At 38.8% G+C, this 27,977-nt stretch overlaps 1 protein-coding gene across 1 annotated transcript; it reads left to right on the top strand.

Annotated features, from left to right (window-relative positions):
• The first annotated feature begins 303 nt into the window (after positions 1 to 303).
• Positions 304 to 26,568, top strand: Mcm6 (minichromosome maintenance 6). Its single transcript, XM_071694245.1, has 16 exons — positions 304 to 599; positions 2,354 to 2,497; positions 2,838 to 3,003; positions 5,344 to 5,442; positions 5,838 to 5,986; positions 6,521 to 6,666; positions 9,935 to 10,038; positions 12,299 to 12,470; positions 13,217 to 13,341; positions 14,689 to 14,922; positions 15,439 to 15,606; positions 18,641 to 18,778; positions 20,428 to 20,580; positions 20,795 to 20,954; positions 21,142 to 21,425; positions 24,395 to 26,568. Exons 1-16 carry the CDS (start codon positions 508 to 510, stop codon positions 24,503 to 24,505), a joined length of 2,445 nt encoding a protein of 814 aa, XP_071550346.1. The 5' UTR covers positions 304 to 507; the 3' UTR covers positions 24,506 to 26,568.
• Positions 26,569 to 27,977: the final 1,409 nt, after the last annotated feature.

Genomic DNA, 27,977 nt, shown 5'->3' with positions numbered 1-27,977 from the left:
CATTCTTGAATTCTTATATGCTGGTGACTAAATTCAATCTCTAAGGGTGGAGAAGAGATTCCCTTGTCACGTTTTACACACTAGAATCTGAATTAAGATGAGGAGGTACCCTGAGCCTGGGGTAAACAAAGGTCACCATTGGTCAGAAAGTTTTCCCGTTTAGCCAATCATCTTTGGCGATCCATGCGGCTGTTCACCTCACTGTAACATCAACCTCAACCTCACACCACGTTACTTTAATACTTTTCACTTAAAGATCATTAGAAAAAAATATCATATTTATTCAACTATTTCCTAGTTATAGAAATATTTTATTATAATGAGATATGAATTCATTGTCAGTGATCATGAGATATGGGCCATGCAGTTGAGGGAGGTAGGCTAGGTGAATAGAGCAGCCAGAGCCTCAGGATTTCGCGCCAAATATTAGTTGTGTTTGGTACTGTCTTGAGAAGCCGTCTGCCGCAAGCTAGTGTTGAATTTTCCAAGGAAACTTACTTAAACGACATGGATGTAGCTGAAACTCAAACCGGCCAGGCCCACGTGAAAGATGATGTCGGGGATCGTTGTCAGAAGCTCTTTCAAGACTTCCTGGAGGAGTAAGTGTGATATTACATTCCCAGTGGAATGACGGGTTACGTGAAGCGGAGGAAAATTGGAAAGGTCCCTGTTGTTACCATGGTGTATTTTCACTGTACAGTTGATTGGCAATAAGTAGCAACCAGAAGTGTCAAGACGGTCGTATCAACATAATTGGCTAAGATTAATGTTAAGAATCAAAGTTTATTTCGGGAAAAATGTTTTCAGAGGTTTAAAAGATGATGTTTCAGAGGTTTAGAGAGGTTTTAATGGAAGTGTATCTGGTGACAAACTTTGTCTGTCTTATTGACGTAAATGTAAAGAATGTTATAGTTTTTTATTCCAAAATTTGGCGAAATTAAGGTTTCCTTGTTCTGTAGTTCTGCGATATATATGAACTACGTTTATAGGCATTTATTTTATTATTCCTTAGGGAGAAGGCTTGAAGTCCCTTGAAGTATATGGAAAAGTATAGCTAATGAAAAGTAAGACCAAACTTTACGAGAGGTATATCCTAAAACCAGATTATAGACACCAACGTGATAGTGGGCTTAACATATAACTTATCCTAACTTAGGGAAAAAGCATAGTTTTAAAGGTCAAGGACTGTGCTGGGTACTATATGCACGTTATTGGTAATCATTAAGCTAATATGGTACCTTTAAGGTTAGAGGTCCAAATTTATTACACTGAAGTATATTATTTCTTACTTTTGATAGACAAGGCGTATCAGAACGGTGAAGCACTGCAGACACTGTACTTGTGTAAACCAAACCTGGTTACCAGGTCATGTTAGCTAGTTTGGTATGGGTGATGGTTAGGCTTTAGAATTTTTCATGTACAGTTTTCTTGTGAGGGAATTTTCAGACAAATTCAGGTGTTTGGATTTCTGTCATGTAGCAATCATTGAATTGTTGTTTTAGTTATGTATGTTTAACCTGTAAATTTGCATTTTTTTTCTTTTTGTTTTCTGAGATGGCACAGGGAGTTGAGGACCTAACCAAGGGCATCCCATTAATGATTATATATATATATATATATATATATATATATATATATATATATATATATATATATATATACTTTTTTTCATACTATTCGCCATTTCCCGCGTTAGCAAGGTAGTGTTAAGAACAGAGGACTGGGCCTCTGAGGGAATATCCTCACCTGGCCTCGTTCTCTGTTCCCTCTTTTGGAAAATTAAAAAAAAACGAGAGGGGAGGATTTCCAGCCCCCCACTCCCTCCCCTTTTAGTCGCCTCCTATGACACGCAGGGAATACATGGGAAGTATTCTTTCTCCCCTATCCCCAGGGATATATATATATATATATATATATATATATATATATATTATATATATATATATATATTATATATATATATATATATATATATATATATATATATATATATATATATATATATATATATCGCTACCTCGCTAATGCGGGAAATGGCGAATAGTTTGAAAGAAAAAGATATATATATATATATATACCTTGCAAACGCGGGATACAGCGACAAAGTATAAAAAAAAATATATATATATATATATATATATATATATATATATATATATATATATATATATATATGATTTCATTATTGCAATTTATATTTGGATCCTGGTAATTTTTGTTTTATGGATACATGACATATGGTCATATAAAACGTGCTGCATTCGTACACCTATTTGGTTGCATTTTATTTCAATTTCCATCGGTAATGTATGAGCATGGAACTTAAAGACTAATGTGATACATTTTCTTCCAGATTTCAGGAGGATGGCGAGGTGAAATACCTAGAGGATGCCCGGGACTTAGTGAAGCCAGAGCGCAACACTCTTGAAGTGTCCTTTGTTGACATTGACAAGTACAACCAAAATTTAGCAACAACCATTGTTGAAGAATATTACAGGTAAACATTAAGGAATAAGGGATTTGGAGTAGATTATATATTCACAATTTACTTAGGGTAGGAAAGGGAAATAGACTGCTGAAGTAATTTTTCACATTTTTATAAGGAATTGAAATGGAGTCTGAATGTTATTAAAGTATCAGTAAGTAAATCAGTTATTGTATAATACATAGTGAAACCATAGGTGTCATTAATTTTTAAAAAGTCTAATCATATCATAAATTATGCGTAAGACCGATTGCTAGAATTGGTAGCATTAATGAAGTACTTGTGTTTCAGAATTTTTCATGTTCTTTTCCACTTCTATTTCATGTGCATATTTGTATGTAACTTTTCCCAGGGTGTACATGTTCTTGTGCCGTGCTGTACGCAACTTTGTGCGTGACCATGCTGAAGTTACGGTTGAGAAAGAATACTATGTGAGCCTTGTAGATGTTCCCACAAGACATAAGATTCGTGAGCTTACTACACAGAAAATTGGTACTTTAGTTCGTATATCTGGACAGGTCTGTATTGTATGACAATATTTAGATAATTTAGCATTGATAGGATAAACTCTGGGCACATCAAAATATTTGTATGCACCTGAGTTACCATCTCAAATTTTTTATTTGTGTTTTCCATGTTCAGTCCCTGAATATTTATGAATACGTGACCTAGTTTATGATGATGCATAGGGATGTAGGTGCATCCACATACTTTGATGGTCTCTAGACTGCATGTAACTTTATTTAAGTCCCAGAAATTCCCAGAGATCACAGTTATATTTGGTAGAAGTTAAAGTTATAAGTAACAGTAATGTGTGCCAATCAGAACAATATGTGTTACTTTTTATTTTTCTGTGCTAATGCTTGACCACTTTACTTTTTTATTTTGATGATTGCAGTTTCCCATGTTTTGGTCTCCAGCCTCTACTTGCTCCCTCCTCCTCCGACACATGTATCCTATTTGTCAGCCATTCCTCACTCATTCTCTCCATTTGTCCAAACCATTTCAACACCATTTTTTGCTCTCTTAACCACATTCTTTTTATTACCACACGTCTCTTTATACCTTTCATTACTTACTTGATCAAACCACCTCACACCACACACTGTCCTCGAACATTTCATTTCCAACTCATTCACCCTCTCATTCACCCTCCTCCGCATAACCCATGCCTCGCAACCATATGATATTGTTGGAACCACTAATCTATCAAACATACCCATTTTTGCTCTCTGAGATAGCATTATCTCTTTCCACACATTCTTCATTGCTCCCAGAACCTTTGCCCCCTCCCCCACCCTATGACTCGCTTCTGCTCCCATGGTTCTATTTGCTGCTAAGTCCACTTCCAGGTATCTAAAGCACTTTGCTTCCTCCAATTTTTTCTCCATTTAAACTTACATCCCAACTAACTTGTCCCTCAACCCTAATGAACATAATAACCTTGATTTTATTCACATTTTCTCTCGACTTTCTTCTTTCACACACTCATTCACCAACTTCTGCGGTTTCTCACCGATTCAGCCACCAGTGTTGTATCATTAGTGAACAGCAACTGACTCACTTCCCAGACCCTTCATCCTTCATCTTCAGACTCCACACTTGCCCCTCTCTTCGTTTACCTCCCTAACCACCCCATCCATAAACAAATTAACGAATATGACATCACACACCCTGCCACAGGCTGACCTTCCCTGGAAACCAATCTTACTCTTCTCTTCCTACTCATACACATGCCTAACACCCTTGAGAAAAGCTCACTGCATCAAACAGCTTACCTCCCTCACCATATATTCTTAAGACCTTCAACAAAGCATCTCCATCAGTTCTATCATATGCCTTCTCCAGATCCATAAATGCCACATGCAAATCTATCTATTTTTCTGAGTATTTCTCACATATTCTTCACAGCTCCCTATGCACAACTTGGCCCCACAGACCTTTCCATGGTTTATCCCAGACACTTCACATGCCCTGGTTCAGTCCATTGACAACTTAGTTACCTTAGTATACCGCATTATGGCAGTTCACTCCATCCCATGCATGCCTTTCAGCCTCCTACATGTTCACGCCCAGATTGCTGAAAATCTTTTTCACTATATCATTCCATCTCCTATTTGATCTCCCCGTCATTCTTGTTCCCTCCATATGTCAGCCTTTCCCCACTCTTTCTCTCCTTCAGACCATTTCAGCACACCCTCTTTGTCTCTCTGTGCTGCACTTTTTTCATTACCGCACCTCTCTGTTACTCATTCATTACTTACTTGACCACACCGCCTCACACCCCGTCATCTAACGTTTCATTTCCAACACATTCCCCCATGTAAGTAAACTGAACTTCTCCCATAGTTACCTTGTAATGGGTAACCAGGGCTATTCAGTGTTTTGTTAATGAAAAAAATTTGCAACAAGCCATGTCAGAGCATGAGAATGCCAACAAGATATGTTTGTGATAAGCAGATGTTGACCATGAATATATTATCCAGGAACCCACCACAGAATATAGCAGTGGCACTGCTCATTCTTGTCCCTGTTTTGTGGCACTGTTGAATTTCAGTTTCCATTTAGATAATTGGCTGTAATTTTGAATAACGTGATGTAATTAAAGGGATTAGATAACAGGAAATGGTTTTTAAGGGTGTTTGAAAAATGGAAAATGCCACCCCCTGCATGCGACCATGTGAAACTTTCCTTGGGAGATCTATTATATCTTTTGTAGTTGTACTGATAGGATTATCCTTTTTAATACTAAATAAGCAGTCACTATTTATTGTGGACTCTTTTAAAATTGTGCATACCCATTAATAGGATTATCCTTTGTAATACTTAACAAGCAGTCACCATTTATCTCTTTTAAGGTTGTGCGTACCCATCCAGTCCACCCAGAGCTTGTTGCAGGTACTTTTGTCTGCCTAGACTGTCAGACTGTTATTAAGGATGTGGAGCAACAGTTTAAGGTGAGTTAGAACAATGCCCATTATCAGATACCTAGAATTGAGATACAGGATCTAGTCTTGTATTGCCTTGAGATGCTTGGAGCTCTTTCTAGAGATGAAAAATTCTTTCATTTCACTGCATTGGGTTTTAACTTGGTTGAATTTGAATATAACTTATTTATATGTAATTTACTTATTGTGATTTTGATATTTAAGATTGTGTTCCATGTTATGACTTTGTATATTTTAGCCGAGATAATGCTGTAGATCAGTGTGTATAGCTTGGGGTTTTTTGCATGGGAATTAATGTTTTTGATAGATCTAACTTATGGCATTGATTATTGATTATTATGGAATATTAGGTAAGAGTTACCTTAATTCAGTGAATGTTGAAAGTAAGTTTACATTTATTCCAGTTTACCCAACCAACTATATGCCGGAACCCTGTCTGTAGCAACCGTGGACGCTTCATGCTTGACACAAACAAGAGTCGATTTGTTGATTTCCAGAAGGTTCGCATCCAAGAAGTTCAAGCTGAGCTGCCAAGAGGATGTATTCCTAGGAGGTTGTTAATGTTCTAAGTTGTGATTTATTGGTTTTGCATATTTATGTGTGAGATATATGTTATTCATACATTATTTTATGACTGTGGTTTTGATGCATTACACATGACAGCCAGAGACTGAGTGTGAACGAATGTGGCCTTTGTTATCTTTTCCTAGCGCTACCTTGCGCGCACAGGGGGAGGGGGGGTGCCATTTTCATGTGTGGCGGGGTGGCAACGGAAATGGATGAAGGTAGCAAGTACGGATATGTACATGTGTATATATGTATAAGTCTTTGTATGTGTATGTATGTATACGTTGAAATGTATAGGTATATATATGTGCATGTGTGGGCATTTATGTTTATACATGTGTATGTGGGTGGGTTGGGCCATTCTTTCGTCTGTTCTGCTGCGCTGCCTCCCTAACGCGGGAGACAGTGCCTAAGTATAATAAGTAATAGATAAAATACATTGTTTAATTGGTTGTTCTATAAATGATGAAAATTTTTCTCTTGTATTCTGTTTGTTGTCACTAACACATTTTGTCTGTAGTGTTGAAGTAGTGGTTCGAGCTGAGGCTGTTGAGCGGGCACAAGCTGGTGATCGGTGTGACTTCACAGGAACTTTGATAGTTGTACCTGATGTCTCTGCCCTGAACCTTCCTGGTGCTCGAGCAGAGAGCTCTGCTAGACATAGAAGTTAGTAAATCGTTAAATGTTTTCAAGATTTGTAATTGTGAATGAATTAGATTGTGCTGCTGTTGGTAGTTCATGAATGATTTTTTTAAAAAATTATCCAATAGGCCTCTATTAATCTGGAAGCCTGGTAGTTCATGAATGATTTTTAAAACATACAACTATTCATTTTTTGCATCTATTAAACATCCTTTTATCATTTTACCATCACCTACCCTTGTTCACATGTTTTCATTATTACAATGTTTCTATACTAAGCATATCACACATATCACTGGAGACATTCTCAGTCAGGCAGTTAATTGTGAGCTTATAAGTAAGTTCATTCTAGCCAGATTCTTTGCCCAATATGTACTAATATAGTAGAAGGGAGTAAACTGGCCAAGCAATTGAGGATGATGGCTCTTGATGTTAATGAGAAGATTGGTGAGAGTGAAAGGAGGGAACTTGTGAAGACATTAAAAGTTATAGTTTCAGTGAGCTGGGGATTGAATGGCTCTATAAATGGGTTTGATGAGAAAATGCATGCGAAGGTGGGATGCAGTGAAATTGGCAAGATAACTAGCAAATGGGGAGCGTCTGGAGTTTATGAGAATGGAAGTTATCTTATGGATGTCTTTGCTGAGATGGGTTTATTCCTTGCAAACACTTTTTTTAAGCACAAAATTATCTACAGATATATTTGAATGAGAATTGATGGAAGAGAACATAAGAGTTTGATTGACTTTGTGGCAGTGGATGAAAGGTTGTGCTGGATGTTAGAGTTGTGAAATTCTGAACAATTTGCTGTCCCTATGGAGGTGAGGGTCAGGGAGAAGTGTAGTTTTTGTGTAAAGAAGAATGTTGAGGTAAGAGTGTTGGCAAGGGAGAAGCTAAACTGGATGTGTGTGAATGAGGCCATTGTTTGTAGGTTCTTCACATTGCTTAGGTGGGAGGGGCATTTAGGGATACAAAAATGTAAGTATGCCGAGAAGTTACATTAGAGATGAAGGAATTAAAAAAATAGGTTTTAGGATTACAGATAACCAGAGTACAAACTTTTTTTATAAATATGGAGTTTGCTTTTTCACATAAACTTGTTGAACTCTGAGGATGTAACAGAATAATTTAAGGGGCTGTATGCTCCTAATTTACCTTATTGAATTGAAAATGGAGCTAATGATGACAGAGACATTGTTATGCTTATTGTAATGAAACTTTATACAGCTTTATTTGTATGTAGCATTTATGGATCTGGAGAAGGCATATGATAGAGTTGATAGAGATGATCTGTGGAAGGTATTAAGAATATATGGTGTGGGAGGCAAGTTGTTAGAAGCAGTGAAAAGTTTTTATCGAGGATGTAAGGCATGTGTACGTGTAGGAAGAGAGGAAAGTGATTGGTTCTTAGTGAATGTGGGTTTGCGGCAGGGGTGTGTGATGTCTCCATGGTTGTTTAATTTGTTTATGGATGGGGTTGTTAGGGAGGTGAATGCAAGAGTTTTGGAAAGAGGGGCAAGTATGCAGTCTGTTGTGGATGAGAGAGCTTGGGAAGTGAGTCAGTTGTTGTTCGCTGATGATACAGCACTGGTGGCTGATTCATGTGAGAAACTGCAGAAGCTGGTGACTGAGTTTGGTAAAGTGTGTGAAAGAAGAAAGTTAAGAGTAAATGTGAATAAGAGCAAGGTTATTAGGTACAGTAGGGTTAAGGGTCAAGTCAATTGGGAGGTAAGTTTGAATGGAGAAAAACTGGAGGAAGTAAAGTGTTTTAGATATCTGGGAGTGGATCTGGCAGCGGGTGGAACCATGGAAGCGGAAGTGAATCATAGGGTGGGGGAGGGGGCGAAAATCCTGGGAGCCTTGAAGAATGTGTGGAAGTCAAGAACATTATCTCGGAAAGCAAAAATGGGTATGTTTGAAGGAATAGTGGTTCCAACAGTGTTGTATGGTTGCGAGGCGTGGGCTATGGATAGAGTTGTGCGCAGGAGGGTGGATGTGCTGGAAATGAGATGTTTGAGGACAATGTGTGGTGTGAGGTGGTTTGATCGAGTAAGTAATGTAAGGGTAAGAGAGATGTGTGGAAATAAAAAGAGCGTGGTTGTGAGAGCAGAAGAGGGTGTTTTGAAATGGTTTGGGCACATGGAGAGAATGAGTGAGGAAAGATTGACCAAGAGGATATATGTGTTGGAGGTGGAGGGAACGAGGAGAAGTGGAAGACCAAATTGGAGGTGGAAAGATGGAGTGAAAAAGCTTTTGAGTGATCGGGGCCTGAACATGCAGGAGGGTGAGAGGAGGGCAAGGAATAGAGTGAATTGGATCGATGTGGTATACCGGGGTTGACATGCTGTCAGCGGATTGAATCAGGGCATGTGAAGCGCCTGGGGTAAACCATGGAAAGTTGTGGGGCCTGGATGTGGAAAGGGAGCTGTGGTTTCGGGCATTATTGCATGACAACTAGAGACTGAGTGTGAACGAATGGGGCCTTTGTTGTCTTTTCCTAGTGCTACCTCGCACACATGAGGGGGGAGGGGGATGGTATTCCATGTGTGGCGAGGTGGTGATGGGAATGAATAAAGGCAGACAATGTGAATTGTGTGCATGGGTATATATGTATGTGTCTGTGTGTGTATATATATGTGTACATTGAGATGTATAGGTATGTATATTTGCGTGTGTGGACGTGTATGTATATACATTGTGTATGGGGGTGGGTTGGGCCATTTCTTTCATCTGTTTCCTTGCGCTACCTCGCAAATGCGGGAGGCAGCGACAAAGCAAAATAGAATAAAATAAATATCTTTAAACTACTGGCAATTAAGTATGAAAAGAAGGAAAATCTTTAAACTTGAAGTACTTTCCCATTTATTCGGTGAATCATTGCATACATTCACAATTTTAGGAGCTAGTTTTACAGAACTGTTCCAAAGCCCAACTCCACTGACTTGCTACCCTGGTTTACAATTCTTTTGCAGTCCATCCCAAAACTTTGTTTACCATGTAATTTTAGTTTTGAGGTTTGCTAATCGGAGGTTTTCCTGTTTTTATTTTTTTTATGTTTGATGAAATTCTTCATGCACATCATGTGTAATGGATCAGGATGATGGTGTATAATTTCATATTCATTTTCTTCTGGTAAGAATTCATTCATTGATGGAAGTAAGATGATACAGGTCACACTTTGATATGAAGAATTGAAGAAATCAGAGAATGTAATGTTTCTGGTATGTTTTTATTAATGTGCTTCTTTGTTAAGTAAATTTCATAGATCTTAATTCATGATTTTTTTATGTAGGAGATGAAAATGAAGGAGTAACAGGCTTGAAAGCACTTGGTGTTCGTGATCTCAACTATCACATGGCTTTCCTAGCCTGCTCCATCACACCAACGAACCCAAAGGTTAGTCATGTGTTTTCATGTTTTAGTGTCATTCTACCCCTTTAAAGAGTTGCTGATGGATGAAATTTTTAGATTTCTAAGCATGTATTCCTTTTTAAAACAAAGTTTTCTCATAATGCGATACTTTTCCTAGTCACATGGGTTTAGAAATTAAATGTTAACCTCAGCATTGATGTTTGGTTGTTCACCTAGCAGCTTATGTATGATTAAGCTGCAGCCTATGAATGAGCTCTTGTGTTATGAAAAAATGATAATGATTCTGAAAAAGAAAAACAGTTGTGGCTCATAAGAGAGTATTAAAAATGTTGGCCTCTGTATGATCAAAATTGGACAGCTCTATTTTGAATGTTGTTAGAAATATCAAAAATTCATTTTAAGGGTATTACTAATGTTTTCAAGTTTATAAGGTCATGGTGATTATTACTACTATAAGCATAATGAATTTAGAATTATGAAAAATTTTCTTAATGCACTATAGATTCATTCTGGAGAGAACTTGGTAGGACAGTTCACTTGTCATGTAGATCAAAGGGAGTTAATTGAAGTATTTGAAATTGATTAATGGGTAGGAGAAGTGAAAGGAGTGATAGGTAGACGTGACATTCCTTGAGAGTAGGGAATCACATATAATGCTTGGTTGTCTCAAAGAGAGTATTTTACCAATATATATTTTTAGTACAGGGATACTTAGATATGTACCTGGAACACATGTTTTGGGAATGAAAGAACATAATCAGTGATATGCATGTTGAAAGATATCTTGACATTCTTTTAGTATTATAAGATCAAATTATTGTACTTTTGTGAATAAGTTGACTCTTTAAATGGAGTTGATTTAGGACTAAGAGTGTAAAAATGCAAGCAAGGTAGGTAAGAGTGGAATGAAATCATAAGCTTGATCCTTAGAGTTGACAGTAATAGAGGTACTGATCTACATAGGTAGCAAGACACCAAATAGAAATAAGATAAATGCATAGATTGTAACTTATAAGGAGCACTAGTTTTGTCCAGTTTATAGATATGTGTAAACAGGCCAAGTGTATAAGAATACTCAGACACCTCATTTATTACAGGAAATTATGTAAAAGATTCATCTGTATGCATGACAGTGGTAATAAGAATGTATAGTTGTTTTGGAGGCAAGAAATGGGGAGCAAGTATGAAAAAAGCAGGCATAAATAAAGCTTATAACATGTACCTATACTGCAGGTTGATCATTGATGATTTTTAACATAATTCCATACGAATGGGCATGTCCAAACGAGCTTGAAGTGAAATGCCTGAAATATCCCAGACATACTATAGTAATGTATTTGAGGATATTTTTTTTATTCCTGTTATTGCCTTTTCTCACTTGGCGAGGTACCTTTAGGAAGAAGTGAGCATTAGCCTTACATGCCTTTCATGTACATCCACTCTAACATTTTTTTTTTTTTTGTATCTATCTATCATTCTGTACTTCTGACACCTGTTCCCAACTGGAACTCCCTCACAAGGGAGTGGCCATGGCAATAGTCTCCATAATTAGTGGCCTCTTAACTGTTAAGTGCCTTGCTCTTAACAGGCCACTAGCAGAAGGCAACTCCAGCACAGTGTTTGCAGAGGCTCCAATCTAATGTTCCTACTGACAACTTTTTTGTATAATGCTCTGAAATCACAGCCCACCTTCCAAAGCCAGGCCTCTGACTAGTCCACAATATTATTACCATTGCTTCATTGTTCCAGGTTCAGCCCATCGACAGTATGTCGCCCCTATAATACAACATTGATCCAGTTCATTCAATTCAGTAGCACACCTTTTTCCCTTCTGAATGTTCAGGCCATAATTTGTTTCATTCAGAACCAGAACAACTAGGCTTCTTTTCTCAAACATAGCACATCCTTGCATATTCAGGGCCCCTCCAGTTCCTGTCTTTAGAAAGTTAGAATGCAAGAGATTGGGGTTTCTGGTCCCCTGCTCCCACCCATTAGTCTCATGTGGCATGCAGGAGAAATGTAGGTAGATTATTGCTCTCCTGTCCTTAGGGGTGACGGAAATGTCATTTGTTTTTTATGTATGATATTTTTATGTGATTTCATGGTCCTTTTATGCGCAGTGCCTTTATCATATTTTGGTCGAATAGAAATTTCCCTCTAGGCGGGTCAGTTTTCATCCTTGTCTTTTAGATGTGTATCCTTTTCCATTTTTTTTTAATGTGGGATCCCTTGACTAAACTGATATAGATACTAAAACAATAATTATTTTGTATTCATTTTCTAGTTTGGTGGAAAGGAAGTTCGTGGGGAAGAAATGACAGCCGAAGGAATCAAGAGGCAGATGACTGAGCTTGAGTGGAATAAAGTTTATGAGATGTCACGTGACAAGAACTTGTACCAGAACCTTATATCATCCTTATTTCCAACTATCCATGGAAATGATGAAGTCAAGAGAGGTAATGTGTATTGAATGAAGCATTTGCGTGTAGTAGCTAAAAATGTTTTATACATCATGTTTAATGGCTAGTGACTGTTTACAGATGAGACCATTTTACTTTGTTCCTTGTGCTTCCTCACCAAGGTGGGAGAGTAAAATGTAAGTGATGAAAGTATTTGGCTATTTGACTTACATGCTTAAAGAAACAAGGTAAGTTGGATACAGGGTTTATTTGGCATTGAAAACAACTTCAGGGATATCCAGTATTTGTACGTGGAAAGGTGGTTTCGATGCATTATGCATGACAGCTAGAGACTGAGTGTGAATGAATGTGGTCTTTGTTGTCGTTTCCTAGCGCTACCTCGCGCGCATGCAGGGCAAGGGGTTTGACATTTCATGTGTGGCTGGGTGGCGACGGGAATGAATAAAGGCAGCAAGTATGAATTATGTACCTGTGTATATATGTGTGTGTCTGTGTATGTATATATATGTATACATTGAAATGTATAGGTATGCATGTGTGTGTGTGGGTGGGTAGGGCCATTCTTTCGTCTGTTTCCTTGCACTACCTCGCTAATGTGGGAGACAGCGTCAAAGTATGATAAATATAAATAAATGAATTGTTAATATGAACACTAAGGAATGTTCTAGTATTCAAAGATATTTATTTTGTACTAAGTTTTTATTGGCTTTTTATCTCCAAATTCTTATTTTATGATTTTACTGAAAATTGAGTTTACTATAATTTGTATCTTTGCAACTCAGGAATTCTGCTGATGATGTTTGGTGGTGTTCCCAAGACAACAATGGAGGGTACGACCCTACGTGGTGATATTAATGTCTGTGTTGTAGGTGACCCATCCACAGCAAAATCTCAGTTTCTTAAGCAGGTAAGTTAGGTAATTTCTGTATGCAGTAGGACTTTAAGAACACGGGTTTCCATCCTTTCTGTTACAGCAGCCTAAACTTCTCTCCAAACTAGTCATTTGTGGACTTAGCGAATCACAGCTTGAAAAAACAACACTCATCCATAAAGATAAAACCAGACTTATGGGACACTTTTCTATTACTATTCTAGTACAAATGTCAGCATATTGTGGGCCCTTCTCCTTTGGTAACACATGATAAGGGTCAGCAGTAGCCAAAATTACTGGAATAACAAAAACAAGTCTTGAAGAAGTGTGGTTTTATCATCATACATATTCACGTCTGTTCATTGCTTTTCATTAGCAATCATTTATTGATCAAATAGGTTTGCTTGTTTTTAAAAGGTGCATGTGGGTTGTCTAAACTTCATGGACCCAGCTATTCACAGCCTTGAAAAACAGACACGGTAATTATTCAGTCTTTATTGACTGGTTGAATGTGTTTGTTTTAGGGCTGCATGTGGCTGACTCATACTAGTTATTTGTTGATGTGAATATTATATCAGATTGATTTGGGCTTGCTCTTTGTGGTTACATCTACTTTAATGGATTTTGTTTCACTTCGAGTGGAGAAAATTGTGGTCATAGAGGCTTTGGTAGGTTGACCATTTTCCAAAAGTTTCTCGCTCAGTTGGAAGTAAGTTATGTTCAGAATAAGTATGACGATATTAAACAGTTTTTTATTTTTATTCATACTATTCGCCATTTCCCGCGTTAGCAAGGTAGCGTTAAGAACAGAGGACTGGACCTTTGAGGGAATATCCTCGCCTGGCCCCCTTCTCTGTTCCTTCTTTTGGAAAATTAAAAAAAACTGAGAGGGGAGGATTTCCAGCCCCCCACTCCCTTCCCTTTTAGTCGCCTTCTACGACACGCAGGGAATACGTGGGAAGTATTCTTTCTCTCCTATCCCCAGGGAAACAATGTATATTAAACAATGTATAGTGTTGAAATCATTTTAAGGATGAGGGAGTTTGTGGAGGGAATGGGCATCAGAGATTTGGAATATATCAAACTATGTATAGCATTAAAATGATTTAAATGAGGATGAGGGAATTTGTGGAGGGAATGGGCATCAGAGATATAGATACGATGATGTTGGTGAGAAATAGAATTTTTAACATGAGTTTGTAAAGTTAACCAACTATGAATTTGGATTTTCAGGAAGTTCAAAAAGAAAGAAAAAGAAAGGAAGTTCTCATTTTTAGATATCATTTTTTCATTATGCATAATTGGTTTTCCAGTCATATTGAGGAAACTGATAATAGAAGTACAAAAATTTTAATCTTTGGATGTGATCATTCCCTCCAATAGGTTGCTGATTTCAGTCCTAGAGCAGTGTATACCTCCGGTAAGGCGTCTTCTGCTGCAGGTTTAACAGCTGCTGTTGTAAAAGATGAAGAATCCCATGAATTTGTCATAGAAGCTGGTGCACTTATGTTAGCTGACAATGGGGTGTGCTGCATTGATGAATTTGACAAAATGGATGTTAGAGATCAAGTTGCCATTCATGAAGCTATGGAACAGCAAACCATCTCTATTACGAAGGTGAGAAACTGCAGTTATAAAGTGAATAGTAAAGCTTTTTTGTCCAGTTGTGACACTCCTTATACAGCTGGCATCATTATTTCTGCCTGTAGCAGTGAATCCTTGGTAAATTGAGTGCCAAGCAGGTGCATGATATCTGTTAACATTCACACATTCTAGGAGTAGACTTCTGTTGGACTTACTTGGGGTCCTGGGGTTTGAATGTGTGTATAATTACCTTTATTTGTGTTTGAGGAGGGTGCTTTACACTTATGCCACCCCAGTAACATAATGTGTTGGTGTCACAGGAAAAAGCATGATTTGCTGCTTACTCAAGGTATGTAAGTAGTTCATATGATTGTATGCTAGTCAAGGTCTAAGGGAGATGGAATAAACCTATTATGTAGATGAGATTCTATACTCTTTAAGTAATTTTATTGAAGAAATATTCAGAACTAGTAAGACTCATAAGTATTTTATTATGAATTATTATAAATGACATGAATAAAGCATTTTATTCTCCTTTTTTCTTATTAGGCTGGTGTGAAAGCTACATTGAATGCTCGGACCTCAATCTTAGCTGCTGCTAATCCTATTGGTGGCCGTTATGACCGAACCAAATCTCTTCGTCAAAATATTACCCTTACAGCTCCTATCATGTCTCGTTTTGATCTTTTCTTCATTCTTGTTGATGAGTGTAATGAGGTAAGTGTGCTGTAATTCATTGATTAGAAATTGCTATGGTTTTAAAATCCACAATAGTACATTAGTTTATATGAAAAATAAAGTTTTTTGGCTATTATATTAATTGTGAAAGATACAGGATGAGGAACGGGTTAGTTGGATCCTAGGATTTATGTTACTTTCTTTTTTAGCTTTTTATATTATGATTCGTGGGATAATCATCATGTGAGTTTTTGTCTTATCACTATGTAGTATGGGGAGAACATCTTGATGTGTACTTTATGCATTTCTGATTTTCTTTTTGTTGGTGACCTCATTCTTGTTAACATGATAACTCAAGAACAGAACACTAAGGAAACTTCATATTTACACCCCATGACAGACTGATTAGATCTTGGGGCACTTTATGTGTTTAGATTTATAAGGTAATTAGGAAAGCCATTTTATTGCTAGGACAATAATTCAGGAGTGCTGAGTGATGAGAAGTTCATATGTGTAACGTATATGTATTAGGCAAAGATAAATATTGTGGCATAAGAATTTTTTTTTTGGTGTATATATAACTCATTCTTAGGGCATTCTGAGCACATGCCCCTCATAGAGAACATCACATGTGAATGTAGGTGTCATATTTTTTTTTTTTTTTTTTTTTTTTTTTTTTTTTTTTCCCAAAAGAAGGAACAGAGAAGAGGTCCAGGTGAGGATATTCCCTCAAAGGCCCAGTCCTCTGTTCTTGGCGCTGCCTCGCTATCGCGGGAAATAGCGAATAGTATGAAAAAAAAAAAAATTTAATATAAGCATGGGAAGGAGAAGTGGGAGACGAAATTGGAGGTGGAAGGATGAAGTAAAAGCGATTTTGAGCAGTTGGGGCCTGAACATGCAGGAGGGTGAAATGTGTGCACAGAATAGAGTGAATTGGAACGATGTGGCATACTGCGGTCACCATGCTGTCAATTGACTGAACCAGGGCATGTGAAATATCTGGGATAAACCATGAAAAGGTCTTTGGGGGCCTGGGGATAGGGGAGAAAGAATACTTCCCATGTATTCCCTGCACGTTGTAGAAGGCAGCTAAAAGGAGTGGGAGTGGGGGCTAGAACTCTTCCCCTCTAATTTTTACTTTTCCAAAAGAAGGAACAGAGGTGACCAGGTAAGGATTTTCCCTCCAAGGCTCAGTCCTCTGTTGTTGACGGTACCTTGCTAATGTGGGAAATGGCGAATGTGTATTAAAAATATGGAGAGAATGAGTAAGGAAAGATTGACAAAGAGGATATTTGTGTCGGGTGGAGGGAACAAGACGTGTGAGACCAAATTGGAGGTGGAAGGATGGAGTGAAAAAGATTTTTAAAAATCGGGGCCTGAACATGCAGGAAGGTGATAGGTGTGCAAGAAAAAAGAGTGAATAGGAATGATATGGTATACTATGGTTGACATGCTGTCAATGGACTGAACCAGGGCATGTGAAACATCTGGGGTAAACCATGGAAAGGTCTGTGGGGCCTGGATGTGGTAGGGAGCTATGGTTTTGATGCATTACACGTGACAGCTAGAGACTGAGTGTGAATGAATGTGGCCTTTTTTTGTCTGTTTTCTTGGCGCTACCTCTTTGAAGCAGGAGGTAGCGATGCTGTTTCCTGTGGGATGGGGTATCGACAGGAATGGGTGAAAGCAAGTAAGTATGAATATGTACATGTATGTACATGAGAAACTGCAGAAGCTGGTGACTGAGTTTGGTAAAGTGTGTGAGAGAAGAAAGTTAAGAGTAAATGTGAATAAGAGCAAGGTTATTAGGTACAGTGGGGTTGAGGGTCAAGTCAATTGGGAGGTGAGTTTGAATGGAGAAAAACTGGAGGAAGTGAAGTGTTTTAGATATCTGGGAGTGGATCTGGCAGCGGATGGAACCATGGAAGCGGAAGTGGATCATAGGGTGGGGGAGGGGGCGAAAATTCTGGGAGCCTTGAAGAATGTGTGGAGGTTGAGAACATTATCTCGGAAAGCAAAAATGGGTATGTTTGAAGGAATAGTGGTTCCAACAATGTTGTATGGTTGCGAGGCGTGGGCTATGGATAGAATTGTGCGCAGGAGGATGGATGTGCTGGAAATGAGATGTTTGAGGACAATGTGTGGTGTGAGGTGGTTTGATCGAGTAAGTAACGTAAGGGTAAGAGAGATGTGTGGAAATAAAAAGAGCGTGGTTGAGAGAGCAGAAGAGGGTGTTTTGAAATGGTTTGGGCACATGGAGAGAATGAGTGAGGAAAGATTGACCAAGAGGATATATGTGTCGGAGGTGGAGGGAACGAGGAGAAGAGGGAGACCAAATTGGAGGTGGAAAGATGGAGTGAAAAAGATTTTGTGTGATCGGGGCCTGAACATGCAGGAGGGTGAAAGGAGGGCAAGGAATAGAGTGAATTGGAGCGATGTGGTATACCGGGGTTGACGTGCTGTCAGTGGATTGAATCGGGGCATGTGAAGCGTCTGGGGTAAACCATGGAAAGCTGTTTAGGTATGTATATTTGCTTGTGTGGACGTATGTATATACATGTGTATGGGGGTGGGTTGGGCCATTTCTTTCGTCTGTTTCCTTGCGCTACCTCACAAACGCGGGAGACAGCGACAAAAAAAAAAAAAAAATGTATATGTATATGTCTATGTGTATGTATGTATGTATATGTACATGTATGTGTACATGAGTGGATGGGTCTTTCTTCATCTGGCCCTACCATGTTGACATGGGGAAATGGCAATCAAATTTGATGATGATGATATTGATAATAATAATAATAATAATATATAGAAAAGACATGTATGTAAGGATATTGTTCTGTAATAAAGTAAGGTGTTGGAGAAATATGAATAGATAGTGCAGTAGATTAAACTGATTTTTTGAAATATCTGCACAGAACTTAGGACATGAAGAGGGCTTTTCAGCTAAAGTTCATGAATTATATGATTCTGAGTTCTTGGGTTGTGTCATCTAGGTCTAGTTTTAATGAATGATTTGAAACTGTCTTGGAAGTTACGAGTACTTCAGGTTTATTATGATTTTTACCCACAGGTAACAGATTATGCTATTGCACGACGAATTGTTGACTTGCACAGCCGCAATGAAGAGAGCATCGACAGAACCTATGCTCTTGAAGAGATTCAGCGATATATTATGTTTGCTCGCCAATTCAAACCAAAACTCAATAAGGTACACTTTGGGTTTATGAAACTGTTGCTTGACTGTGAGCCAGTGAATCCTTTGCATCCAGTCTTTACTTATGATTAGTATTACTAAGTAAGTTGTAAGAAAGTCATTTAAGGTGATTTAGGTTGAAAGTTCAAAGTAGAAAATATTTGAGTGAAGCAAAATGCTATATCATGCATGTCATACTGTAGTAATGGATAAAACAAGTGAATTTAGAACTAAGAATTTTCAACTGCATATAGTTGAGAATGTAAGAGCTTGTTGGAAGAGTGACAAGTAAATGTTCATACTATAGGGGGAGAGTGATTATTAAGAAGGTAGTGGAATGCACAGAGCACCTGATTGGAGAGTAGCTATGTGGCTTCAGGAGAGTTAGTGGATGTTTTGACCAGGTGCTTAAACGATTTTTGAGAGATAAACTTGGAGTTAGTGATTGTATGTGACATTTATATATCTGGAGAAAGCATCTGATTAAGTTGACAGAGAGGCCATGTGGAAGATACTTCAAATATGTGAGATTAATAGAAAGTTGTTGAAGGCAACAAGGAGTATTTACTGGGAGAGTAAGGGATGCATACGAGAAGGAAAGGAGGAGAGTGAGTAGTTCCCGATGTAGGTAAGCATTTATCAAGGTTGTATGTTGTTACCCTGCTTGTATAATCTTTATATTTGAGGGCAATAAGGGAGGTAAAGCAAGGGGTTTATTGAAGATTGCTGGTTTACAGTATCTTGGGGATGGAAGGGATCGGAAGTGAATCAGTTACTGTTGCAGATGACATAACTGTAGTGGCAGACTCTAGAGAGAAACTAGAAGCTGATAACAGTTTGGAAGAGTGTGTGAAGGAAGAAAGTTGAGAGTAGTGTAGACAAAATTAAGGTAATGAGGTGCAACAGCAGGATGAGACATGATGCTTTGCTTATGAGTATGAATGGTGAAGACGTAGAGAAAGTTGAGGGCTTCAAGTACCAGAGAGTGGATGAGGCAGTGAATGGAATATGGGTGGTTGAAGTAAGCCAAAGGGTGGGGGAGTGTCTGTTAGGGCAAATATGACTTATGTTTGAAATTGTAATCCTAACAGTGATATATGGATATCGGCATTGGGCTGTGAATGCAAAGGAAACGAAGAGGATTAATGTGTTGGGAATGAATTACTTGATGAGAGGTATGCTATGTGAGGCAGGGAAATGTAATGCTTAAGGACAATATTTGGTGCAATGCTGGTTGATTATATAAAGAAAGACTGCAAGAGAGAGGTATATTAGTGAGTGTAGTTTTGAGTGAAAAAAATTACCAACGTGTGCTGAAATTTTTCAGACGTGGGGATGAAAAAAGAAAGACCAGCTGAGAGGATCTGTGTCAGAAGTGGTGATAGCAAAGGGGAGAGGAAGACCAAGGAGATGAAAGGATGGAGTAAAGGAGACTGGGATATGAGGGACAACTTTCCAGGAGGATGATAGGCATGGTTGGGATAGAATGAACTGGCTTGTGGCTTTAATGTGGATGGCTGGCTCTGGTTTCAGTACATTGTTCATAACAGCTAGACATTGGATGGGTTTAAATGAGGATGTTCAGAAGCAATTAGGTGTAAATTAGATAAGATGTTTTAAATGACTGATGTGGTTAATGTGTTAACAATACAAATTTTGATTAGGAAGCTAGTGAGTATCTTGTAGAGCAGTACCGCAACCTTCGCCAACGTGACTCTTCTGGGGCAGCCAAATCATCTTGGCGCATAACTGTTCGCCAGCTTGAGTCCATGATTAGATTATCTGAGGCCATGGCCAGAATGCATTGCTCAGATGAGGTGAGATTATGCTTTTTTATTTGAGGAATTTTTAGATACCTTATAAAGAAAAGTGATTTTATATATAACTGTAAAATCATAGAAACATTAAACCTGTTTGAATAACTTGAGATGTCTGAAAACTTGTTAAACAGGAGTGTCATTTTGGAAAATTATTTTCATAAGAAAAATTGACTTGAATTATGTAGTACTGTTGCTCCTACTTTTTTCTTAGGTTCAACCAAAACATGTAAAGGAAGGTTATCGGTTGCTAAACAAATCTATTATCCGTGTGGAACAACCAGATGTTCACTTAGAGGATGTAGAAGAGGAGCAGGATGTTGATCAACCCATGGAGACAGATGAGAATTTAGCACCCAATGGTCAGATTAATGGTATGTTATTTGTGCAGACCAAAAAATAGATCGAGAAACCCATTGGTCATTTGTAGTTGATTTTAATTTGAGAATTTTTTCACATGTTTTCTTTTTTTGATTCATTTTTACTTGTTTTCTTTTTTTGTTTCATTCTGCTAATGTAGCTTAATTCACAGTTACAAAGAAAAAAAATTTTATTTCACAGATGTAACAGGCCATGCTGAAGATGGACCTATGTCTGATGGCTTAAAGAAGAAGAAATTGAAGCTTTCATATGAAGCGTACCGAAACATGTCCAACCTCCTTATTATGCACATGAGGAGGGAGGAGGCACAAATGGAGGAAGAGGATTCAGAGACAGCCGGGTTAAGAAGATCTGCTGTTGTAAACTGGTACTTGAATGAAGTCAGTGCAGATATTGAAAGTGAAGCTGAACTGATAGAGAAGAAGATGCTTGTTGAGAAGGTTCTTGACAGATTGACCTATCATGTAAGTCATTATTTTATGATCATTTGAAAAAATCCAATGCCATGACTTATTGGTGTAGATTTAGATATTTTATGGTAGTGAATTAATTCTTTGGAGTTCCCAGATTCCACCTGCTGGCTGTTACACAATGAATGAAAAGTCACTTAGGCAAGATTGCATCATTAGAGTACAATTATACTGAAGAACTTATTGTTGCAAAGAAATCCATTCTTACTCTACTACTGATGATTTTGTAACCTTGAAGCTTCAGAAAACCCTGGAGGTGTCCTATGGTTATATGATGATGATTTTTTTTTTTTACATATTCGCCATTTCCTGTGTTAGCGAGGCAGTGTTAAGAACAGAAGACTGAGCCTTAGAGGGAATATCCTTGCTTGGCCCCCTTCTCTGTTCCCTTTTTTGAAATATTAAAAATGAGAGGGAAGGATTTCCAGCCCCCACTCCCTCCCCTTTTAGTCTCTTCCTACGACATATAGGGAATATGTTGGAGATATTCTTTATCCCCTATCCCGAGGGATAATGATAATGATAATAAAAAACATTTATGTAAATACATGTGTATGTGGATGGGTTGGGCCATTCTTCTGGTTGTTTCCTTGCGCTAACGCGGGAGACAGGCGACTAAGTATGATAATAATAATAATGAAAGTATTGATTATAACAACAATAATAATACTGTTTTAAAGAATTAGAAAATATGGGAATGGGATTTATGCTCAATTATTTAGAAATAGTTGAAGATTTCTGTATTTTCCCTCTTAGGAAATAAGGGATTTGAGGAATGTTTTTTAAGTTTTTGTAAACTTTCACAAGTCTTGTTAGCACAAGAAAACAGGGACAATAATATTAAGGAGTACTTATTACTTTCATGATTTATTCTTTATCTGGATTGAGGGACAGGTTACCTGAGACATGACTTTGAATGGAGAAAAATTGGAGAAAGGAAGTGTTTTATTTATAGCAGTGTGATGGAACCAGGGAAACAGAATTAAGTCATAGGGTGGGGAGGGGATGAAGGTCTTGGGAGCACTGAAGAATTTGTGGAAAGAGAGAACATTTCTCTGGGAGGGCAAGTATGGGTATGTTTGAAGGAACAGTAATCCCATTATTACGTGGATGCATGAAACCAGGGAAGTGGAGTTAAGTCATAGGGTGGGTAAGTGGGGAGGGGGCAAAAGTCCTGGGAGTGCTGAAAAATATGTGGAAAGAATGTTGTCTGGGAGGGCAAAAATGGGTATGTTTGAAGGAACAGTAATCCTTACATTACTGCATGTTTGCGTGGAACCAGGGAACTGGAAGTCAGTCATAGGGTGGGTAAGTGGGGAGGGGGTGAAGGTCCTGGGAGTGCTGAAGAATGAGTGGGAAGAGAGAACGTTGTCTGGGAGGGAAAAATGGGTATGTTTGAAGGAAAGGTAATCCCAACATTATTCCGTGGATGCAGTGTGTGGGCTATTGATAAAGCCTGTGCAGAGGAGGGTGTATGTGTTGGAAATGAAATGTTTAAGGACAGTTTGTTGTGTGAGGGTTTGACCGAGTGAGTAATGAAAGAGTAAGAGATATTTGTGGTAATAAAAGAATTTAGTTGAGAGAAGAAAAGAGAGTGTGTTGAAATTGTTTGGACATATTGAGAGAATTAGTGAGGAAGGGTTGACCAAGAGGATATATGTGTCTGAAGTGTAGGGAAGAAGAACAGGGAGACCAAATTGGAGATGGAAGGATGGGATGAAAATGTAGTAGGGTGAAAGGCATCTATGGGGTATAGTAAATTGGAATGATATGCTAGGGTCAGTGTGCTGTCAGTGGACTGAACCAGAGCATGTGAAGTGTCTGTGATAAATCATGGAATATACCATCATTATTAGTGGCTGATTCATGTGAGAAACTGCAGAAGCTGGTGACTGAGTTTGGTAAAGTGTGTGGAAGAAGAAAGTTGAGAGTAAATGTGAATAAGAGCAAGGTTATTAGGTACAGTAGGGGTGAGGGTCAAGTCAATTGGGAGGTGAGTTTGAATGGAGAAAAACTGGAGGAAGTGAAGTGTTTTAGATATCTGGGAGTGGATCTGTCAGCGGATGGAACCATGGAAGCGGAAGTGGATCATAGGGTGGGGGAGGGGGCGAAAATTTTGGGAGCCTTGAAAAATGTGTGGAAGTCGAGAACATTATCTCGGAAAGCAAAAATGGGTATGTTTGAGGGAATAGTGGTTCCAACAATGTTGTATGGTTGCGAGGCGTGGGCTATGGATAGAGATGTGCGCAGGAGGATGGATGTGCTGGAAATGAGATGTTTGAGGACAATGTGTGGTGTGAGGTGGTTTGATCGAGTAAGTAACGTAAGGGTAAGAGAGATGTGTGGAAATAAAAAGAGCGTGGTTGAGAGAGCAGAAGAGGGTGTTTTGAAATGGTTTGGGCACATGGAGAGAATGAGTGAGGAGAGATTGACCAAGAGGATATATGTGTCGGAGGTGGAGGGAACGAGGAGAAGAGGGAGACCAAATTGGAGGTGGAAAGATGGAGTGAAAAAGATTTTGTGTGATCGGGGCCTGAACATGCAGGAGGGTGAAAGGAGGGCAAGAAATAGAGTGAATTGGAGTCATGTGGTATACAGGGGTTGACGTGCTGTCAGTGGATTGAATCAGGGCATGTGAAGCGTCTGGGGTAAATCATGGAAAGCTGTGTAGGTATGTATATTTGCGTGTGTGGACGTGTGTATGTACATGTGTATGGGGGGGGGGGGTTGGGCCATTTCTTTCGTCTGTTTCCTTGCGCTACCTCGCAAACGCGGGAGACAGCGACAAAGTATAAAAAAAAAAAAAAAAAAAAAAAAATTAGTGGAAACCCAAATTTGAATAATGGCATGTGTTTGGGAATGCTTTTTTATGTAGAAAGTAGAGCTGTAAGTATGAGAAAAGCTGACCAGAAAGAGAATTCTTTTGACAAATATGTATATCCAACATTTCTTGTGTTTTTCAGGATCAAGTAATCATCCCCTTGACACGTAGTGGCCTCAAAGGCACTGCATCAACTACTGAGGAAGAAGACCCCATGCTTGTTGTGCATCCTAATTATCTTTTGGATTCATAGATGTTAATTAGTTTGGTATGATACATGTAGGAAGGTTCAGTGAGTCATAAGAATGTGTTTCAAGTAAGATCATTACCAACATTATATAGCAGTGCTCAATTTGTTTTTGTAAAATGATGAGGCTTTCCTCATAGATAATACTTTCTTGTTCTTTTCAACTCATTAGATATCTTGCCTGGAACATGCTTCAAACTCAACTTTTCTGGCTTTGAAGGAAATTATTGAATTAGTTACAACCAAACTTGTCCTTGAAGTTTTGCATGGGCAAATTTCTTTGGTTGTTATTTGATAAAAGTTCAAATGCATTTTATATTGTACATTATTGCTTTTTATGTTGTAAAATATATTTGCTATTTAGGTTTTAGGATTACATAGATTTATCAGATTGTTATAAGGGAAATTTTCCTATAATGTTATAAAAAATCTCTCAGTCTTTTATTGAATTACACAGAAATTTAGAATTATGAAATTATATTTTTGAGAGCATAAATGATGGATATTGGGACCAACACTCTCTGTATTTCATAACTGTGTAGGAAAGAATTCCCACTATTAAGATGGGAAAGAGTAGACATCATAGGCATGGAGAGTGTGAAAGAGAAATGGTGTAAATTATGTTCATGGGAAAAGGTGGATAATTTTCTCAGGGGAATGGTACAGATACTGAGTATATTATATCTGAAGAATACCAGCAGACTTCACCTACAAGTAGTTATACTATGAGTGAGAAGTCAATGGTGAGGCTGCATAATCGTCAATGGACAGAGAAGAGTGAAGTCTCGTTGAGAAACTTCTCATTAAATTTCTCTGCTCCTGCATTGAGTGCAGCCACAAAAACTTGTATTATAATAATAATACTATCAAAAGCATTACAATATGACTTGGAGTTAAAGGAGTCACCAGTGCATCTTAAGCATTGTTGGATTTGGGGATGGCCTTGGTCTTACAGCATTGTGCCGAGAAGAGAGAGTGTAGTCTTCTTTACTTTTATTTCTTGATTGTTATTTTGTTTCATATGCTTGGGAAATTCTGTAGTGTTTCATATGCTTAGGGAATTCTGTACTTCTTTTGTTTAATTGTGAGATCTTGAGTCAAAGTTGTAAGCACAGCTCGTGGGATTATAGCATTTAAAAAATATGAATATAATCTTAGTGATATTTAATTAAGTTTTGCCATACTTGGAACAGGAATTGGCATCCACAGTGCTATAAGAAGTATAGCCATCCAATAGTAAGATTGATTCAGATCACTTTGACGAATGCTCTTAACTTGTTATCTGTCTGTCTGGGCTTTGGGAAAGGAAAAAAATAGAGACAAACTGTGACCTGCGACATATTTTCATTGAATAATGATAAGGGTATGTCAGGTATTGTGTAATAGGATTGGTTGGGGTTTTTGAAATTTAAAGATGGTATGTTTAAAGGTCCTGATTATGTTATGGTCCCTGATTGCAAAACATAAGAAACTGAATGTGCTGGAAATGGAATGCTTAAGGTGTTTTGTGGGTTCATCATATGAGAAGTTGTATTGACAGAGAGGGAGGTATGGTGTAATCAGAATGAGAGGATATGCTCTAAAAAGTTTGGATAAACAGAGGGGATTAATGAAGAGATTGACATGTAAGATCTTTGTCAAAAGCTGGAGTGAAAGGGAGAAGGAGGGAGCAAAGACATTTAGGAGGGCAAGGACCATGTGCTGGTTTGAAAGAATTTGATCATTGTTGTATGGGGAGTTGATGAATGTTAAAAGACTGGACCAGGACATGTGAGTCAGTTAAGGTAATGCAAGGGGTTTTCTGCTGTAGACTCTTAAGTCTATTTCATATGACAGCTAGAGACTGGTTATGTGCAAGTGATTCTTTTTGTCCTTTCATGACAATACTTAAAAATGGCAGGAAAGACATTTAAAGTGAGAAAAGGAAGATAGCTATTGAAAGTACTGCTTGAGGGTAAAAAGTAATATTAGTCAAAATAACTTTTATTGTGTGCATAAAAAATATCTTGTGTTCTTAAAATTACCAAGGAGGACTAGCATATTGTATAATAAAATATTTGCAAGTGTCTCATGGGATGAAATTACTTTACCCTAGGTTAGTACTTAGAATAACACTAATTTTACTTTACATATTTCCAAACCAAGTACTTGTTGGTAGGCAGCCACTGACTAGGTTAGCATATCACCAGATGTGTATTGAGTGGGTTATTGGCAGCTGCGCATTGAGCCAGCTCATCAGTGGTTGTTGAATTGCACTTATCTGATCCAGGTAGCTTTCTTCTTTCAGCTTCACCCACACTTAAACTGCTACCATTCTGTACACATACTTGCAGTCTCCTTGTGACACATAGCACATGACAACACACAATTTCTCCTTTGTAACTAGATTTTCCTGCAATGAGTGTTATGTGCTAGCCTTGCCTTTTAGCAAAATGGTAGGAGCAATAAATGGTTGTAGTATGTAGAAACATTTGGCCGGAGCATTAAGTAGAAACTGGGTTAGAAGTAGTTTGCAGGACCATTAAGTGGGAGGGGCTCCTTAATATCACCAGAGCCCCTCTAAAACCTCAACAAAGGATTGCGGTGCTCGTGGGACATCTGGTGCCCAAGCTCATGCATCGACTGGTGCTGAGTGAAGTCTATAAGACGCAGTTAGCACGCATGGACAGGCAAGTGCGGGTGGCAGTGTGCCACTGGCTGCGCCTAGCCCATGACGTGCCATGTGCATACTTTCACTCGGCAGCTGGAGATGGTGGGCTGGGTATACCAGACTTTGTCTTGACCGTCCGTCTAAATAAACAAGCGCAGTTCGAGAAATTACTCACCTCGACCGACCCGGTGATTCATGCGGCAGTCCGGGAGCCTGCAGTGTTGAGCAAGCTGCAGGGCTGGGCCAGACCCGCACGCATTGCTGGTCGGCAGGCGGGTAATAAGACCGAACGCCTGCACGCATGGAGGGCCAATCTGGTCAGTACCATTGATGGAGCGGGTCTCGCTCCATCTGCTGCCGTGCCTCAGGTTAGCAGATGGGTTAATAGCGGAAACCGTTTCCTATCCGGTTCTGACTGTGTGAAGGCTGTCCAAGTCAGGATTGGCGCGCTACCCACCCCAGCCAGGGCATCTAGGGGCCGGCCCGAGATCAACGGCCTCTGTGACACCTGTCATAAACCTGGGACACTTGGACACATTGCACAGATGTGTCCTCGTACCCATGGGGGCGGGTTAAATGGCGTGACAACATCAATGCCTATTTGGCCGGACGGTTGAGGCAGAGGGGTTACGAGGTGTTCTGCGAGCCCCACATTCCTATTGCAGGGTCCTTTAGGAAGCCGGACATCGTGGCTTCCAAAGGTACAGAGGCCTGGGTAATAGATACACAGGTCTCTGGAGTCCACCTTGTGCTTTCGGCTGCACATCAACACAAGTGCAGCTATTACGGCACCCCGGAAGTCCCACAGGGCGTACGGGATCTTACCGG

The sequence above is a fragment of the Panulirus ornatus genome, chromosome 57, assembly GCF_036320965.1.
Source record: "Panulirus ornatus isolate Po-2019 chromosome 57, ASM3632096v1, whole genome shotgun sequence".
Taxonomy (NCBI): domain Eukaryota; kingdom Metazoa; phylum Arthropoda; class Malacostraca; order Decapoda; family Palinuridae; genus Panulirus; species Panulirus ornatus.
The sequence above is the reverse complement of the archived record's forward strand: the minus strand, read 5'-3'. Positions and strand labels throughout refer to the sequence as shown.

Excerpts from the sequence above, each read along its gene's own strand:
- Mcm6 (XM_071694245.1), top strand. The coding sequence starts at position 508 with ATGGATGTAGCTGAAACTCAAACCGGCCAGGCCCACGTGAAAGATGAT. Across the intron at positions 600-2,353 it reads TTTCAAGACTTCCTGGAGGA|ATTTCAGGAGGATGGCGAGG; the intron begins GTAAGTGTGATA and ends ATTTTCTTCCAG. Across the intron at positions 10,039-12,298 it reads TCACACCAACGAACCCAAAG|TTTGGTGGAAAGGAAGTTCG; the intron begins GTTAGTCATGTG and ends TTCATTTTCTAG.